General features: G+C 47.5%; 1 protein-coding gene across 1 annotated transcript in view; it reads left to right on the top strand.

The window, feature by feature from the left end:
- Positions 1 to 18,360, top strand: part of ARHGAP31 (Rho GTPase activating protein 31) — a 99,151-nt gene extending 80,791 nt beyond the window's left edge. Inside the window, exons 5-12 of the mRNA XM_034788972.1 lie at positions 213 to 320; positions 1,855 to 2,000; positions 3,948 to 4,146; positions 6,377 to 6,501; positions 9,186 to 9,245; positions 9,963 to 10,592; positions 11,026 to 11,324; positions 12,448 to 18,360. Coding sequence (XP_034644863.1) covers positions 213 to 320; positions 1,855 to 2,000; positions 3,948 to 4,146; positions 6,377 to 6,501; positions 9,186 to 9,245; positions 9,963 to 10,592; positions 11,026 to 11,324; positions 12,448 to 14,964 — 4,084 coding nt within the window. The 3' untranslated portion in view covers positions 14,965 to 18,360. The remainder of the gene's footprint in view (positions 1 to 212; positions 321 to 1,854; positions 2,001 to 3,947; positions 4,147 to 6,376; positions 6,502 to 9,185; positions 9,246 to 9,962; positions 10,593 to 11,025; positions 11,325 to 12,447) is intronic.
- The last annotated feature ends 1,424 nt before the right edge of the window (positions 18,361 to 19,784 follow it).

A 19,784-nucleotide genomic window follows, 5' to 3' on the forward strand; every position in this document is an offset into this window, starting at 1 on the left:
ATATACAGACACCACAGTGACTGGGGGAGACTGAAACCAGTACCATCAGCACCAAAACATAGGCCTCTCTATCTCTTGGGCAAAAGGAGAATTCCGTTAGCAGATCTTATATGCCAGACTGCTGTAATCTTGGGGGTTAGCAACTAATGGGAGACTTGATCACATGTGCAGGAGCTGAAAACTTTTTCTTTATCCAAACCAAATGCTTGCAGGACTTTGGAATACCTGATCAAGCATTTGACTCACCTGGCCTCCTTCAGCAACATGACCAACATGCACACCAGGAACCTGGCCCTCGTGTGGGCACCTAATCTCCTCAGGTACAGTAAGGACCTCTTTTCACTTCACTCTTAGGGCAGCACTGCTGAGCTACTGCTGGAGCATCTGAGAGTGAAACTGACCAGACAGTAAACAGAAACTGATCAGTCAGTCGCAGACTGATCCTGCTGAGAAAAATGCAAAGAAATAAACAGCATAAATAATAGTGCAAAGTAAATATGATTTAAAAAATTCTCCCAAATTGAATAACCTGAGGTTTTACTAATAATATCCAGGGAAGGAAATCTATGGATTTCTAAAAACTATATTCTTTTTGACAGTGTCCATTTAAAAATGAGGCGTTTGCTCATCACTATGGGATTGAAGCAAGTGTTTTCAAAATATGCGGGGTGAAGTTTGATAGGACAGAGCAGTGAGTGACTAGGGAAGGGGAGATAGTGGTACATGTTATAGACAACTTGAATCCAAATCCATTTTGGTCACAAGTGAAATGAGTTTGAAGATCTTAAGATAGTTGCTAGTGGACATTTGCTGGTATCACAATATCAGCATGTAGTTTTTCATAATTTACCCTGCCTGAAAATCTCTGCTGAGAGCCAGTCCTGCGATTGGATCAAATGTTGAAACTACTGAACATTGTAAAGTGGAGGTTTACTATTCAGACATTTCCATTCCAGCTTCTGTCCTTCTTGTCAAATGACCTGAAGTCTGTTTCCTTTGTAATGCAAGTCCCCGGGAGGACAAGAAAGAGGCAGGCAATGCAACTGCAGTCTCCTTACATGGTTATCCCGTTGGCAATGCCCCAAGCCATTATCTAACAAACCACTCATTAACTTTACAAAGGATCCATTGCCCAGAGATAATTTCTTCAGTAACACTTTGGCATGTCACGATAAGGAAGGATTTTCTGCTGAGAGAGTGAGAATGCAAGAGTGCTGGGTGGAGTGAAGGAAGGGACAGAGACATAAAGACAGTCATAAAAAAATAGCAGGAAAAAGAAGAACCTGAGACATGGAATTCAAATCTTCTCTTCCGTCAGATTTGATTGGGTTCAGTTCTGGTGGTTTGGCTTCAAATCCACCTTACAGAGATAAGCTCAAACCACAAAGTTTGGAGCTGGATCCAGAGTTTGAGGGGGAGCTGGGCCCAGTGTTCTGGTTTAGTCTCTAAAAAGAATAGAGAAAGAGGACAGAGAGAAGGTGAGAAAGGAAAAATAGAATGGTGGAAATAGGAAAAAGAAAACTTCTGATGAATAAAACTGGTGAAAATAAAAAGGGGAGAGAGGAAACGGAGAAAGCAACACAGAAGGAAAAAGGAGAAATGAGAGAGGACATGGGGAGAGAATAAAGAAAGAATGGAAAGCTAAAGAGAGAATAAAGGACTAGAAGAGTAAAAAGAACGAGACTCAGAACAACAGTGCGTAAAAAATTCCTATTCCAGGACATTCCTGCTGTATCAGGGAAAGGTTCCATCGATGACCCACTGGGGAAGGTCAAAGCAATTCTCTCCCTCACATACTGTATCTTAGGATGCAGGGGTTTTATTTTATTTATGGCCGCTCCCCCTGTGGTACAGGTCGAAGGAGATCGAGGCTGTTGGCTGCAATGGGGATGCAGCTTTCCTGGAGGTGCGAGTCCAGCAGTTGGTCATTGAGTTTATCTTGAATCACGTGGATCAGATCTTCAGCAACAATATAAAAACCAGCTCCATGGAGAATGATGGTAACTACCTCCCATGCCACATATGCTAACTGCCGGCTGCTCTAACCCTAGCCCCATCCCCTCCCACCAACACCCCAATTTCAACCCCGTCCTTTCTCATAGACACTCCCAAACCTTCTCACCAGTACCCCAACCCCTCATTGACCCTAACACTTCTCACCAACATCCCAAATCCTTCTCCTCAACATCCCTGATCATCCCTACCAAAACGCAAACTCATCCTAAACTTTCCCACCAATGCCTGACCTGACTAATCGTGACACTTTTCATCAACGCCCTTATCACCAGCATGACAGTACTCCCAATCCCAACACTAACCTTTCCCATTGACCCTCACAGATCTACCCTGGATATCCCAACCCATCCTAACCTTTCCCACAGCCACCCCACTTAGCTCTTCTCACCAATGCCTAGAACCCTAAACCTTCCCACCAACAGCCTGAGCCCAGCCTAAAATCTTCTCCTTGCAATGTCAAGCCTTCTCCAATCATAGCTCTTCACACCCTTATCCCCATCTCTGTCGACAGCCTTCTCCTCCCTTTGCTTGTCATGTCTTATCCTAGCCCTTCCTGCCATCAAAAAACATGCCCAAAACTACAATGTGTGCTTTGCATGGCATTCGGATCATATGTCTAAGGATTTGCTGCTTTATAACCAGGGGCATTATTTCATAAACGGAGAATTTATCCTGGACTTCAGCAGAGTTGGGAAATACTGTTACTCAGAGACAGGCTTGTAGAGAAAGTGCTTTTAATGGGGGCTCTTGGTCCTGATTAGCCTCACGTAACCTCAAACATGTGCACCCCTATAAGTCTGTAATTATTTTCACCTTTTATTTGAACTTTAGGGAATTTTTAGCACTTAAGGAAGTGAGGGACTTACCATGTCGCCTAAAGACACAGTGTGGACAGTGGCTGTGCAACCTCCCCACACTCAGCTCTTTCACTATCCATCAACCTTGGCCTGCAATGCCCCCTTAAAGTCCTCTGCTGGAAACCACCTGCTCAGAGCTCCAGCCCTGACCTGCAGACACCCTTGTTCTTCCAGTGCTAATGCAATGCCTATGGCCTTCTGTTCTCCCATGGCAGAGGTTGGAGGCTGCAGAGTGAAGAATTCTGCCCTAGGATTATTTCAAACTGGCACAAATATCATGATGGAGTAGTGACTCGCCAACATTAAGGGTTGGTGATGTGTTGCAGAGCCTTTGATCTCCAGGTCACCAGCTCAAATCTGGCCTGTTTTGGTAGTGACTGAACATTGTTGTCTGCTAACAGCTGTGTGGAGCCCTGTGAAAAATAAACGGACAGTCTCAGTCCAGTTCTTAGTGGGGAAGTTCCCATATCACAGAACACACTAACACTGGCGCTCATTGGTTTCCTTGCTCAGCAGATAGGCCAAGAATTGACTAGACTGTAGAGGCTGAGCTCCCCTCCCACTCTGAGAGGAGGTTGGCCCATTGGTAAGGCAGTGTGTGGGAAGCTAGTCTTGCTATTGCCCACACAAACAGAGGCCTTCACTCTCCAGGGTTGTCCTTTTGTCAGAACTAAAATTAATTACAAAGGAAAAAGAAATGTCACTGTTCAAAACAACCCCCCTAAACAAACAGGGAGAAAGATTACAGAGTAGAGACAAGGGCCAGCCACAAAGTTGGGATCTGGATCTGAACTTCCCCAAAGTTCAGGGGAATTGGGATCCAGGTGTTTTGGAGGGACACACATCTTTCATACTCAGGCTTCAGCAGCAGCCAGTACAACGCAATACAGAGTGTGGCTAATGAGCAGAGCCTTGCAGGGAGGCACTGCAGTCTGATGAAGAAGATTGCTGTGGAGACAGAGGACACATTGGACAAGTGCATCTCTTTGCAAGAGGTGATCCTGTGGAGGAAACACATGAGAACCCTTCTTAGATCCCCTGTTCAGGGTTGGAATCTTCTTTTTTCCTTTTCAGAGAATATGCCCATTGTGAAGAGTCTGACACTGCCCTCTGCCTCCCTGCCTATGAAACTGGTGAGCCTGGAAGAAGCTCAGGCACGGAGTCTGTCAGCCTCCCACCCTGCCCGGAAAGAGAGGAGAGAGAACAGCTTGCCTGAAATTGTCCCAGTCACTGGATCCTTCTTCCACACTGTCGTCGACCTACCTGACAGCAAGTAGGTGCCCAGAGAAAGCTGAAATACTAACCAATGAAAACATACCTCCCCACGGTCATGGGTTTGGTGGGACTGTCCTGCTTTGATCCCCCTAAACCTCCTGTCCTGACAGAAGTAGAACATTTCCCGCATTCAGTGGCGCCTGCAGCTGTACACACCATTGGCTGGGCAGAGCTAGGGAGGGCAGTGCCTTCAGCTGCTCCAGGGCATGCTCAGCCCCCTTGGGTGTGCTCAGTGGCTGCAGGGGAGCACAGGGATGGGGAATGATGCTGCTTCTGAGAGGGGTGGGTGGGAAGGCAGGGGCTGAGTGTGGCACACACTCAGCAAGTGGCGCTCTGGTAACAGTGCCTGCAACTGGGATGGCTTCATAGGGATTGGCAGTGACCGGCTGTGTCCCACTTTAGCCATTTGAAATGTTATGTGAAAGACAGAGAGAATGCTCCTGCTGCACCCCCACTCCCCACATTGCCATCCCCTTCTCCACCCATTGATGAACATACCAGCACCATCAGGGTTACTGGACTCCCATCTCCAAGGAGAAGAGATCAGACTCTCCTTGCAAGTATTGAAAATGTGATCCTACAACTTCCCTAGGTCTCTGTGTTCTCATGCCTCCACCGTTCCTCAGCACAGAACCAGGCAGGCCCATGCTGTAAGACAGCTGCCTTGGCTTCCCTGAATCTGCCCTGAATGTCAAACAGATCTTGAAATCATTTGTTGTAAGAGCGCCACCTGCTGGTGGCTGGCCTGAACTGCAGCATGAGGCATTCATCTGCCTAGTTCAGTAATTTTCAACCTGTGGTCTGTGGACTAAGATTTCCAACGGGTTCCACGGCTCCATTTGAAATTTTTTAGCAGCCCGCAAATGAAAAAAAGATTTAAAACCCCTAGCTTAGTTGTATAATTCACTGTGTTCCTTCATGAAAAGAGAAGAGCCACTAGGGCAAATATCAGTCCTGCTGTATCACTAAGAGTACATCTGCACTGCACACTCCTCATGGCAGCGTGTAGAGTACATACCTTGCACGCCCCACTACCATGGGTATAAATAGAAGTGAAGATGGTAAGACAGGGAAAGGCTCTGAAGGGGGAGAGAGAGCGTGGAGCTGCTGGAGCCTTTCCCCATTGCCTCTTCCCTGCCAGAGCCTTTCGCTGATGTGTGTAGCTACATACCACAGTGTGGACACAGCCTGCCTTTCACTGCATTGTGTATCTACACGTACCCTGTGCACCAGCACTGTCAGTAGTGTAGGTATATAGCCGAAAAAATATTGACAAGAGGGCACAAGTTCCGAGAAGAAGAGCGTGAACTCAGATGACCTTGCTGCACTTGTCAGGTAGGTGTGTATATAGATAGATAGATTAGATAGATACATAGTATTATCTATCTAATCTAATCTAAGTAAAATATGGGCACTGAATTGCCCTGGCTCAGAGATAATGGCCTCTACAGCTGGAGACTTACTGGTGACCCATAAGGAACCATAAGCAGTGATGTATCTACACACTTCATATAGTAACAGCAAAGGACTACCCACCAAAGGTAAGAGGTACAGAGGCAGCCCACTCCCTGAATAGGACACCTCCCCTCCCCTCCACCCTGAGAGTGTCCTTTTCTTCACACTTTCAGGAGAATAGGCCTACTCTAAACCTCTGGTCCCTCTGTAACATAATGAGAGGGGACTGTGTACCTCTAACATCCTCTTCTCTGTACCAAACTGATAGGAAGGGTTGTTGAGGGCAAGGCAGAGATGCAGGGAGCCTGTGTCCGAAAGCAGGAGCTGCAGGAAAGGTTCTTGCACCAAAAGAGGTGAGAGTGTGGGAAGGGTGAAGACCAGTCTGATGCTAGATGAACAGAGGGAGTGAGGCAGGGAGGTGAAGGCAAAGATCCACACAATACAGTATACAAAGGAGAATATGCATGAGATGTGGTGCTTCTCCTGCAGTTTTACACTGAGCTTTTCAAAGGGTCCCAAGGGAGTTAGCACCCAATTCACACTGAAAGTCACTGAGATTTGTGGGCCTAAACCCCTGGGACTCTTTAAAAACCTCTGACTTAAGGTTATTATAACATTTGCCTTGCAAACCCCAGAATTAAAGAGAGAGAGAGAGAGACTAAAAGAAGAGCAGAGGCTGAGGGGGATGGGGAAGACAGGTTTCTGTAGCACACCAGGACTAGTGTTCAGCCCCAGGTACTTGGCACTAATCTCCTGTGCATTTTCTCTTCCAGGAGAAAATTGTCCACCAAATCCAAGAAATGGAAGTCAATATTTAACCTGGGCCGGTCTGGAGCAGATTCAAAATCAAAACTGAGTCGAAATGGGAGTGTGTTTGTGAGAGGGCAGAAACTCTCTGGTAAGAACCAGCTTGTCAGTTAATTTCCTCTCTCAGCCAGCTTCCCCTAATCACTCCTCTCTGGTATGGCAGTGGTACAACAGATAGCCTGTTGATGTTAGTGCTGCAAGAATTCAGATCTGGGATGAAAGTCAGATTAGGCTTCTAGAGTTGGGAAGCAGGAGGAGTCACATAGTTAACTCCTTCCATCGTGGGCCTTTCACTTGAGTATGGCAATGAGAGGCAGTCAGAACCAGGGACTGCCAACCCAGAACATCCATTGTGGTGTTGGGGTGAATACACTTCGTTGTCCAGCACCCTACCCTGGGCTTAGGAAGCAGTAAGCCCCAGTTCTGCAAAGCTTTTTAGGCTTAGGAGTCTAAATACCATAGGGGATTTGGGCCTTACGTGTTGTATTTGATAGCTTGGCTAACCCAGAGTGGGTTTAAGGGGAGCTGCGCTCCTGGAAGTATTATGCCTCATAGGAAATGGTGCATGGCCAGGTTAACTCACTCTATGTGGTACTGAATCAGAGACTGGTCTATGCCTCCATGGCATTAAAGAACCAAAGTATCTTCATATAAACTGGCATCATGAGTTCCCATGTTTATTGTCTTGTGTATTTGGATAAATAGGATCACATTTGCCGAGTTCACAGGCGAAAAGATGTTTTTCCTAATGACCAGCATCCCAAACTCTAGATTCTCCTGCACTGAAATCTAACAATTGCTCTGCTTCCTAGGAGCATATCCAGTATTGCCAAGCCTCAGGGTTCAAAAATCATGAGTCAGACCCCCCCCCCCCCCCCCGCCCCCAATGTTGAGTTTGGTTTAAAAATAAGGAGATTTTAAAAAAATAGGGCTGTCGATTAGTCGCAGTTAACTCACATGATTAACTCAAAAAAATTAATTGCAATTAATCATACTGTTAAACAATAGAATACCAATTGACATTTATTACATATTTTGGGATATTTTTCTACATTTTCAAATATATTGATTTCTATTACAACACAGAATACAAAGTGTACAGTGCTCACTTTATATTATTATTTGTATTACAAATATTTGCACTATAAAAATGATAAACAAAAGAAATAGTATTTTTCAATTCATCTCATACAAGTACTATAGTGCAGTTTCTTTATTGTGAAAGTGTAACTTACAAAGGTAGATTTTTTTTTCTTACGTAACTGCATTCAAAAATAAAACAATGTAAAACTTTAGATCCTACAAGTCCACTCAGTCCTACTTCTTGTTCAGCCAATCGCTAAGACAAACAAGTTTGTTTACATTTACGGGAGATAATGCTACCTGCTTCTTATTTACATCACCTGAAAATGAGAACAGGCATTCACATGGCACTTTTGTATCTGGTGTTGCAAGGTATTTACGTGCCAGATATGCTAAACATTTGTATTCCCCTTCATGCTTTGGCCACCATTCCAGAAGACATGCTTCCATGCTGATGATGCTCATTAAAAAAATAATGCGTTAATTAAATTTGTGATTAAGTGGACTTGTAGGTTCTAAAGTTTTACATTGTTTTATTTTTGAATGCAGTTATTTTTTTGTATATAATTCTACATTTGTAAATTCAACTTTCATGATAAAGAGATTGCACTACAGTACTTGTGTTAGGTGAACTGAAAAATACTATTTCTTTTGTTTTTTACAGTGCATATATTTGTAATAAAAATAAATATAAAGTGAGCACTGTACACTTTGTATTGTGTTGTAATTGAAATCAATATATTTGAAAATGTAGAAAACATCCAAAACTATTTAAATAAATGGTATTCTCTTATTGTTTAACAGCACAATTAATCGCGATTAATTTTTTTATTGCATGATTAATCGTGACTAATTTTTTTAATCGCTTGACAGCCCTAAAAACGTACATTTGGGGTTCTTTTAATTATCTGTCTGGTGTTGGAGCCTTTAGGGTTCATGTGTTCAAGTTTTTCTCTGCAATCATGAGGGCTAGAAACTTACTTCTTCTTCTTCTTCTTCTTCTTTTTTTTTAAAGATGGGATTGAGTCTCACATAATCTCATGAATCCAGGAGCTGGGACTTTATGAAAAAAAACTTAATACCACAAAAATATCAATAAACTCACTAGAGTTGGCAACATTGCAATATCACTTGTATGATTGGTACAGTATAATAATTAGAGGTTAGGTTGGATGAAAATCCTGGAGCCAAATCCCCTTGAACTTTGGGAGAGTTCAGATCCTGATTTAAGCTTTGTGGCTCCAGCCCATCTCTGATAGTGTACTTGCGCACCTGCAATCGCACCCACCCCGTGTGATTTGCATATGCAGTGCGTGGTCACACAGGAAGCCGGTGACAGGCTCTTTTTTAACCACAAGACCATCCTACATCTCCGCTAAGGAATACTTTCAACATGCTACCATCCCAAACCAGTCATGGACCTGAGCTACAGTGCTCATTTCCAGGCCTGGCCTCTCCCAAAATGTAGGGGTGTTGGAGCCTGAGGTTCTTTCTGGGCCCAGATCTATGCTAAACAGTGCACTGAGGGAGATCGGGCTGTTTCTTGTTAATAATGGACACTAAATGCCTTTTCACTGCATTAACCCACCCTCCGAACATTGCATTGGCTTTAATTATGCTGTGCTCTCCAGCTGCTCGGAAACTGACAGGTCCCAGGATCTGATGTAGGTTTCTAAACTTATATTTTCACAGAAAAAGCAACTATTCGACCAGCTAAAAGCATGGACTCTCTGTGCTCCCTGCCTGTAGAAGGTGAGACCCTGATAGCCTGTACCTAGGGCTGCCGAGCTGCAGGATGGGCCTGTGAGCTCTAACGAGTGTGTGCATATGTGTTGGCAGGTGTTTTTGTTTCTATGCATGCTCACACACCTATGTCTGTGTTTACTTTTCTCTCTGTGTTGCATGTTCTCATGTGGTTCCACCAGGTGTTTACACATGCCCATGCGTTACCATACCTGTGTATATGCACTGCTCTCCCTCTGTCTGTGTGCTTGTATGTTGGCATATGCATCCGGGCATGTATATATGTGTTTGTGTGAATATCTGTTACCAGTACAACGGGCTTCATTCAGCTCTGCATTATTTCAATGGGCACGAGGTCCCTATTTGTGGGAAGACTGCCTGGAAAGAGGATGAGGCATTGCCTGATGCCTGTAACCAGCCAGCAAGGCCGAGGCACGGCTGATTGGCAAGGGCACACGGGCATACACGGAGCCAGTAAGGATCCTGCACAGTTTCCAATGGAGAGGATCCTGTCTAGCTCCAGCTACCTGTGAGAGCTGCCATCTTTGGGTAGAGTCCCTGCGGGAGGAGCCTGAGGGATGTAGGTCCTGTCCCCTGCCCTGTATCGGAGACTCTGAAGGGCTGGGACTGTTCAATAGGGCCCACCCTGTCTCCTGGGTGTATGGAGGAAGGCTTCCCGCTGTCACTGCTCCCTTTGCCAATTCTCCATTTGTCTCCTCTCCCCAGGGGAGGATGAGAAAGGCCGGTTCAAACGCACAGTCACTGCTGGAGGGTTTTTCATCCCGGTGATGAAAACGCGGACAGGAGGCGCAAGCAGCTCGGGTGACCTCAGCAAGGAGAGTGAGTGGGACCGTGAGGGGGCCCCAGCGGGGGCCGAGGGAGGCTCAGAGCTCAGCAGGGATAAAGCTGGCCCCAGGGCCCCCCAGGCAAGGCCGCCCCCCGAGCAGTTGAAGGTGTTCCGGGCCATGGAGGACACTGAAAGCGAGCAGACCTCCCCAAAGACATGCCGCATGTTCTACACCTCCGAGACAGCCTCCAAATCAGGCTTCCCCAGCAGCCTCTTCCCTCTGGAAGCTTCCCCCCGGCACCAGCGGAAAGTCCTGAATATCTCAGAGCCCTTTGCCGTTTCCGTGCCCCTTCGGGTGTCCGCAGTCATCAGCACCAACAGCACCCCATGCCGCGTGCCTGCCAAGGACAAGCCTGCCCTCTCCAGCCTGGAGGAATCATCCGCTCTGGGGCCGGGCAGTGCTGCTCTCACAGCGCCGGAAGGGGATGGCCAGCCCAGGACTGAGCAGGCCACAGACAAGGAGGAGAACCAGCCCAGGGCTGAGGCTGCACCACGTGAAGCTAGTAGAGGTGAGCAGCGCACAGCCCCAGCAATGAGCTATGCAGGGCTGAGGAATTTCCCCTGGTAGGCTCCCGGGTCCAGTAAGGCCATTCAAGCCAGTGCAAGGCAGTGTAGAGATCTGGGGCAGGGAGAAGCTCAGTGGTCCCCAGTGGAGGCATGGGGGGGGGAGGGTGGGCATTGAGGGGACAAGCACTGGATTGGTATAGAGAAGTAAGGTCGTTCCACAGGGGCATGGGAATGGGGGACTTAAACCATGTGAACTTCCTGACAGCAGTGCCCTGTCCATGGCAGCGGGGACTCTAAGCAGTGTAGTGAAGGATTTGGGGTTTTATCAGTCAGGATGAGTTGAACCTACACAGGTCCTTTATCTCAGTGCCCTGGGCCAGCTGCAGGCCCTGTGTTGTGAGTGGTTTATATGGCTGATTCGTGTTTCTAATCCAGGTTCTACCACCGAGGAACTGATGGCAGCCAAGAAGCCTGAGTCCTCGGAAACCTCAAAGCCAACAACAGAAAACCAGGAGCTGTTAGGCAGTGGCAGCAGCACTAGTGGCAGGCAAGCCCCAGAGCAGAGCCCTGGCTTGAAACAGACACCAGCACCAGAGGGCCCGGCAGGCCTGCACTCGGCAGGTGAGATCGAGCAAGGCCAGCTCAGGCCGCAGGAAAACCCCTCAGAGAGAGGCAGCCGGCAGCAGGAGACACCAAGGGTTAAAGCAGAGGAGGCCTTGTTCCCGAGAGAGCTGGTAAGGAGGGAGCCTTGAAAAGAAGGAATATCCATTGTCTCAAAGGACCTGAGGGAGGTGGAAGTATCCCCATCTTGCTAGGGATTGCTACGGGGGACTGGGAAACTGTTGCATGTTTGTCTGCATCCAAGCAACCTCAAGCTGTGATCTTGACATGTAATATAGGCTAAGCAGAGTTAGGGTTGGCCAGGTGTTAAATGACGTTCTCTATTCAGTATACAGCTGTCGTGTCCTCTCTCACTCCCCTATTCTGTTAACTATACCCTGCTGTCGGTACTGTCTCTGGAAGCCTCTCCATATGTCTAATCGTATTGACTCTCTATCTCTGACCCTTCTCCCCCTATTTCTGCCACGTCCTTTATGAGGACTGTGATTTTTCTCAGGCAGATTTTTTTATTCCATTCCTGATCATCCGGACATGTTGTAGGGTCACTGCTGCATGCTGAGCGGAGTTTTGATTTGAGTCACTCAGTCAGCCCAGATCTTTCCTCTGAGTGGTTACCTTCCAGTGTGCTTGACCTTGCATTTGGCAACATTTCTTTACGGGGTGTGTAGTGTTACCTACTGGGATAGGTGAGTCTATTTCATGGGGCAGGTTGGGAGGCAGTCTGAGGAATTGTAGCTATTGTTTCTCAGCTAATTTACTTTGGGCATTTGCCATCAGACCTGAGTCCTCTGATGATCTCCCCTGTAAACCCATTTGTTTACAGGCATATGCAAGGGAGGCAGTGTGGCCTAGTGGATAAAGCACTGGACTGGAGCTCAGGAGATCTGGATTCTATCCCTGGCTCTGTCAATGGCCTGCTGGGTAACCATGGGCAAGTCACTTCACCACCCTGTGCCTCAGTTTGCCCATCTGTAAACTGGGGGTTGCGATATTGACCTCTTTTGTAAAGCACTTTGAGATCCACTGATGAAACTGCTACATAAGAGTGAGATATTATTATTATTATTATTTATTATTTTATTTAGCCAGATTTCTGATGGCATGTGTATGTGTGCCAGCATTCCTACTAGCCTGATGGTATTCCCGGCGGGCTGCTACAGGCAGCGTTGTGGGCAGAAGGCAGATGAGCATGTGGAGTGATTGCTGTCAGGTTATGACATTTCTGGTATTTTTCAGGCTGAAGATGCTGCTGCCAATGCCCTGATGGAACCGCTGTGGCCGGAGATTCAACAGGAACTCAAAATTATTGAATCTGAAGAGGAGCTCTCATTCTTGCCTACAGATGTCCCCAAGACAGGCCCACACCAGCCTGCGTCCTCTGCTTCACCACAAACAGACAGCTTCTCTTCTGGTTCTGTGCTTGCCGTGACACTGGCTGAACAGGAAACTCCATCCAGAACCCCACAGGTCATATCTCAGTTGCCTTTATTTGGTGCCACCTCCAAAGAAAGTTCAAAGGAGCCTGGCAGCCTCCAGGGTGATAAACCTGAAGTGGTAGCACAGCGTGACTGCTCTCCTAACATACCTGAACTGGATACTGTCCTGTCTGGGACAGCTTCTCCAAAGAACCATCTAGTGCTGGAGAATGTCAGCAGTGATCTTCCACCTCCCCACCAAGACCAGAAGCTTTATGATGAGAAGCAGCTCATTGAGGGTCCTTTAAAAGAAGATGTCTCAGATAACAAAGGGATGTGTCCAGACCAAGCCAAGGAGAAAGGCAACACTGGCCTGCTGCATAGCGAAAAGGATGGCATTGCTGTAGGCCAGGATGGAGTCTTGACCCAGAGGGAGAAGCCTGATAGAGTGGCTGCTGGAGATGGCCTGATCTCATCAAAGAGGGCAAGTGGAGCTGGAGCCCAGAAGCCCAAAGAGGGCGGCATGGCTAATAGAGCCCAGGACTCTTTCGACCATGAAGAGGAGGATGCATGGACAGACAATGTCCAGGGCTTTGAGCTGGTAGAGCCATGGGAGGATCACCAGTGGGTCACCAGCCCGCTCCATTCCCCCACCCTCAAGAACCTCCAGGAAAAGGCAATGCAGGACTTCCAGTCACAGAGCTATGGAGTGGAGAGGGGCCTTTCTGTTCGGCCACGGTTCAGTCGCAGTCTTTCTCTGGATAGCAAAGACATGGTGCTGAGTGCGTGGGCTATCCAGCCACCTCTCACAAGTGCAGCTGAAGAGCTCCCACGTGGCTGCACTAGATCGGGGACCAGGGACCTGTTAGAAACACTGCCAACCTCACCACCCAGGCCAAGCCACATCGAGCGAGCCGAGACCTGTCTGAGTCCTCAAGAGGACTCTTTAGAGCCTGAGGGATCAAGTGATGCCCTGAGCAGTGAGGCAGAGCCTGCAGAAGGGAGGCTGCTAGCCAGGCATGAGGAACTGCACCTTGCCTCTCTTTCAGAGCCAGGGGAGAAGGTAGTGGATGGCAACAAAGAAAACCCTCAGGACTTAACGCCCAAGTTGCCTTTTCCACACTGTAATACCCAAGATGGTTTCTTGCAGGCAAAGAAAATAGATGAAGATCCATCCAGGCCTCAGGATGCTGCCCCCATTGGAGTGGCTGTCACCAAAGGGCTGTGTTCCACCGGCGAGTCACAGCTGAGTAACAACAAAGGCGAAGACGCACCCCGTAAAGTGAGAACCAGGCCATCGTCTCTCAACTTGGATTCACTCCTCCCTGCCCCCGATTTCTTCAAGTTTGACAACCTGGCGGTGCCCACTTCACCTGGAAACCTCTTATGTGTGCAGAAGGAAGGGAAGAGCAGCGATTCTGTCCTGTCACTGCCTGCTGCCTGCCCTGCCAGGAACAAAGGTGACCCCTGGGGATCTCGCTTTGATCCCCGGGAGCTAGACCTGGATTACATGGCAGTGGCCCACGCTGCCACCGGCCGTCGTAACTCTGCCCCTGTGAGCGTGTCGGCGGTGAGGACCTCCTTCATGATTAAGATGTGCCAGGCCAGAGCTGTGCCAGTGATACCGCCCAAGATCCAGTACACACAGGTCCCACAGCCGCTGCAGACTCAGAACGCCGACCGGGACATCCCTGCATCGCTGGGGAGGAAGGAAACAGAAGCTCACTCAGCCAGCAGGCAGCCCCCCCGAGCAGCTTGGGGACAGCTGGAGCCCCCAAAGAGCCCTCGGGTAGAGAAGAAAGCCAAAGAGGAGAAAGAAAACAGTGACCCAACTCAAATGGGTTCAACTTCTTCTAGGCATGGCAGCCTCAACCCTCTGCCAGATCTCTCCCTCTCCAGTCATAATTCCACCCAGGAGGTGCCCGTGCTGCGCCGAAAGCACACTTCAGAGAGGGAGACCGCAGGAGACAACCCACAATCTTCAAAAATGGAGAGGCCATCGGGATTTTCCAAGCCTTCCTACAGATCCAGACCAGGAAGGCCCCAGAGCCTTATCCTCTTCAGCCCACCCTTCCCCATCATGGACCATCCATCTTCCTCAGCAGACTCCAGGGTGTTGTTATCACCCATAAGAAGCCCCTCTCAGAGCAACTCTCCAAACCCTATTTGTGGCGATCTGTCTGGGAACCTGCAGACAACACCTGAGGGGGTCACTCTGCGGAACAAAATGACCATCCCCAAAAATGGGCAGAGACTGGAGACCTCCACCAGCTGCTTTTACCAGCCCCAGAGGAGGTCAGTGATTCTCGACGGGAGAAGCGGGAGGCAGATAGAATAACGCCAGCTCACCTCACCCCTCTTCCCTGGTGGATGAGATGGGAGTGCCCACCTTGAGACCAACTGTGCTGTTGTTGTTGTTGTTGTTGTTATGATTATAAATATTCTATGCAAAAGGGACACAAATCCTTTATTTCCTCATGCAGAGCATTTTGCTACTGAGGTTCTCATTCTCTTTGTCTCCCTCTCTCCTTTTCGGGAAACCCCACAGTATCTGCTCTATGGAAAAAAATTCCTAAGGAAGTTTGTTTTCTTCAGTGTCACCCTCTGTCTGAAAAAAAACATGGCATGGTCCAATGGACATGTATGCGAAGGAGGTAAGACCAGAGGGTATATTTTTCTCCCTTGCACCCCCAGGCGATGATGCAGGACCATCTGTCCAGCCATCCCTGCTGTACTGCTCTGGATAGCGTAAGCAAACTGCAGAGGAGAATGGTGATAGCTGAAGGTGAGAAGGTAAAGCTGACCTGTAAAGATCACACTGAGTGCGTTAACCTAAAGAGCTTTCAAAGCAAACACTCTGTCTTGAAGACATTGCCTACAGCTGTTCTCTTGTAACACAGAATGCAGAATGTGCAATGTCTGCAATGAAGGTAGCTGAACAACATAAGCCCAGCTTCCCTTTCAACTTAGTGATTTCCACTTGCCTGGCTGTCTTGCAGTCAGTCCCTCCTTATTTGTTGGGGGTTGGCTTGTACCTGGTGCTCTGGTTCCAAGGTGGTAGAGATCACTCTGGCTTAATTTAGTGAAAAGAAGGTTCTGGCCAAACAAAGACCAAGAGTGTCAGTTTTCAATTAAGCCTAGGGCTTAATTACCTGGCCACAGAGTTCCCCAGTCGCTCTTCGCACCTGCAGCTGCACAGTGGGATCTGAGCAGCTAGACAAGATCATGAGAATCCTCTGATCAGCACATCCTTGGCCAATGCCCCCTCCCCTCCTGGTTTGCATGTTCCCAGCCACTGGCCTCTTGCACTTCAGATTCCTGAGATTTGAGGCCAGCTCACTGAATGCCTGGCTGACTTTTACCTCCCCGGCCGTTGGTGCTTTCAAATTGATTAGGAGGAACATGCTAGAGAGGATGATTTGTTGGTGCACACGAATGGAGGAGCAACATGCATGTTATGGGAGGGAATTCAGCTGGAATTAAACTGTATCCCGAGGGTCTGTTATCATTACTGTCAATATGTGATCATACAGGAACAGCTGCCATAGGAATGGAATTAAGGCTTCTGCTACAAAGTCTTTGACTTAGGGTTAAATGCAGGCTCATCTGTCAGCTGGTGTGTGACCAGGGGCAGCTCCAGGCACCAGCGCTCCAAGCACATGCCTGAGGCGGCAAGCCGTGGGGGGCAGCCTGCCGGTCACCGTGAGGGCGGCAGTCAGACAGCCTTCGGTGGCATGCCTGCGGGAGGTCCGCCGGTCCTGCGGTTTCGGCGGCAATTCAGCGGCGGGTATACCAAAGGCACAGGACCGTGGGACCTCCCACAGGCATGCCGCCGAATCTGCGTTGCCAGCAGACCTCCTGCAGGTGCGCCGCCAAAGGCTGCCTGACTGCCATGCTTGGGGCGGCAAAATACATAGAGCCGCCCCTGTGTGTATCCAGAGGCAAGTGCATGGCTTTGTATTATCCTCCGTGTCTCCACAGTTCAGATGTCGCTAGTGACCTTGAAGTAGAGAGAGACACCAGTACTGATACAATCCTAGTAATGGTGTCCATAAGGGCCATTCTTAGCCAGTCTTAAAGCTCATAGTCCTTCTGTGAGCTAGCTTGGGCTGTGGTAGGAATAGTAACTGAGCAGCTGCAAGGGCAGGCCTATGACTCCCATAGCCAATGACAATCAGGAGATGCTCCCATCCAAAGTTATAAATTAATTAACATCTGTTAGTTATCTGTGTTTAGATCTTTATTTGAAGGCACCTGCATTCTCAGTGTCTCAGGTGAAGTGTCTGCTGGTCTGCAAACCCAGCCAATGGGGCCATTCGGTCTGGGTGGAGAGTAAACTGCCATGTCATTGGTCTGGTTGGGACTAGAGGTGTATAGGCTCCAAGAACCAGGGATGATTCCCCACCACCTGGCATCCAATTTTGTTATTTATTCCTGTGCAAAGCGAGGACAAATTACTGAATCAGAATGCTGTGCCCTTTGACACCATCTTACCATTTGACCCCTGCTTTGCCCGGATGTAAAAGACCACACAAGAGGCAAGGTGTTGGAGAATTAAACCCATGCGGGTTCATAAACTCAGATGGGATAGTAGTCTGGAAAGAACCTAGAATCCCCACCCAGATTCATGCTTTCCCATAAACTTCAGCAGAGGTTTTACCTGAGTAAGCACTGTGGGAGCTGGGCCTGAGCATGCAGCCCAAAGCAGTGATCTCCTCCTGGCTCCTGCCTACGCAAAACCCTCCGCAGCTCCCAACTAAACGAGGGCATAGCTAGTTCTCCAGCTTTCATTGAACGTGATACAGCATGAAGCTGCAGTTCCACATATGCCAAGAGCCCTTGTGTAGCTCCTCTCCGGTGGAGGTAACCATCACCGCAGAGTTAACAGGAAATGATGGAAGTAGGTTAGCTGCAATATTTAGGGGTTCATTACACAATTCTGCAAAAGGTAATGTGACTGGAAAGGATTCCCAGGTTTTTCAGTTTCAGGGAATTATTTTGGGTCGTGACTTACACCTTTCCTCCGACCTTGTAGGAACCCAACCATTGCGGCATTGTGCTAATGACTGGGAACCGGAAGGTGAAAGTAGAAATAGACTAGGCTAGATTCACAAAGTGTACTGTCCAAAAAAACAACAACAACAACAAAATGAAAATCTGACTCCTTAAATTCTTTCATTTAATCAAACCTGTTACTGAAATGGAGGCAAAGTCACTCTATAGAAATATAGAATTTTAATCTTGACAGTGCCCCTTCAAGAAATAAGGCTGTAGGGTTAAGTGGGAAAACCCTTCAAGGGAAGATCACTTTATTCGGAAATGCTACCTAACACACTATTAAAGCCTGGACCCAAACACCACATCCTTTGAGGGTCTTCAAAATTTGAGCCTGCTCCCAGATCTGGATTTTATAAATGAGCATTCTCTTGATAGTGGGTAAAACCTTGGACGTGAACATCTCCAAATCTTGTGGTGTCTGAAGTCTGATCCAAATTTTGCAGCTTGATCCCATTTCTAGTTGAAAACTAACTGGCTTCAGCTGGTGCATAAAGTACTAAGGGAGGCCCCAGAGACAGACAGCTCTTGTGGCAAGCTAGGGAAGGTCTAGCAGAAACAGTCCTGTGCTTATAGAATCATAGGACTGTAGGACTGGAAGGGACCTCAAGAGATCATCTAGTCCAGCCCCTTGCATTCATGGCAGGGCTAAGTATTATCTAGACCATCCCTGACAGGTGTTTGTCTTACTTGCTCTTAAATATCTCCAATGATGGAGATTCCACAACCTCCCTAGGCAATTTATTACAGTGCTTAACTTCCCTGACAGGAAATTTTTTTGCTGATGTCCAACCTAAACCTTCCATCGCTTCTTGTCTTATCTTCAGAGGTTAATGAGAACAATTTAGCTCTCTACCCCTTGTAACAATAGTTTATGTCCTTGAAAACTGTTATTGTGTGCCCTCTCAGTCTTCTGTTCTCCAGACTAAACAAACCCATATTTTTCAATCTTCCTTCATAGGTTATGTTTTCTAGACTTTTAATCATTTTTGTTGTTCTTCTATGGACTTTCTCTAATTTGTCCACATCTTTTCTGAAATGTGGTGCCCAGAACTGGACACAATATTCCAGTTGAGGCCATATCAGTGCGGAGTAGAGTAGAAGAATTATTTCTCGTGTCTTGCTTACAACATTCCCGTTAACACATCCCAGAATGATGTTCTCTTTTTTTGCAACAGTGTTACACTCTTGACTCCTCATATTTAGCTTGTGATCCACTATGACCCCCAGATCTCTTTCCTCAGTACTCCTTCCTAGGTAGTCATTTCCCATTTTGAATGTGTGCAACTGATTGTTCCTTCCTAAGTGGAATACTTTGCATTTGTCCTTATTGAATTTCATCCTATTTACTTCAGACCATTTCTCCAGTTTGTCCAGATCATTTTGAATTTTAATCCTATCCTCCAGAGCACTTGCAACTCCTCCCAACTTGATCTCTATGCCATTATCTAAATAATTGATGACGATATTGAAGAGAACCAGACCCAGAACTGATCCCTGTGGGACCCTACTCGTTATGTCCTTCCAGTTTGACTATGAACCACTGATAACTACTCTCTGGGAATGGTTTTCCAACCAGTTATTCACCCACCTTATAGCAGCTCCATCTAGGTTTCATTTCCCTAGTTTGTTTATGAGAAGGTCTTGTGAGACAGTATCAAAAGCCATACTAAAGTCCAGATATACCACGTCTACTGCTTCCCCCCCATCCACAAGGCTTGTTACTCTGTCAAAGAAAGTTATCAGATTGGTTCGACATGATTTCTTCTCGACAAATCCATGCTGACTGTTGCTTATCACCTTATTATCTTGTAGGTGTTTGCAAATTGCTCAATTATTTGCTCCAGAGAGCAATTAGAGATGGACCAGTGCCACAAAGTTTGGATCAGGAAATCAAATTCTGCAGAGTTGGGAGGATTTAGATTAAATGGTCCATGTCAGCTGATTGTAGAGCTGGGCCCAAGTCACCAAGTTCAGCTCTGGGAACAAACTTTCCCTGAATTCATGGGGCTTGGAACTGGGAATCAGTTTCAGACCTGTTGCCACTAGACTAGAGAAAAGGTCTGAGCTATGCTGTAGGGTCATGGTGCAGTTGGTAGAACC

This window comes from Trachemys scripta, chromosome 1 (assembly GCF_013100865.1).
Source record: "Trachemys scripta elegans isolate TJP31775 chromosome 1, CAS_Tse_1.0, whole genome shotgun sequence".
Classification (NCBI taxonomy): Eukaryota; Metazoa; Chordata; order Testudines; family Emydidae; genus Trachemys; species Trachemys scripta.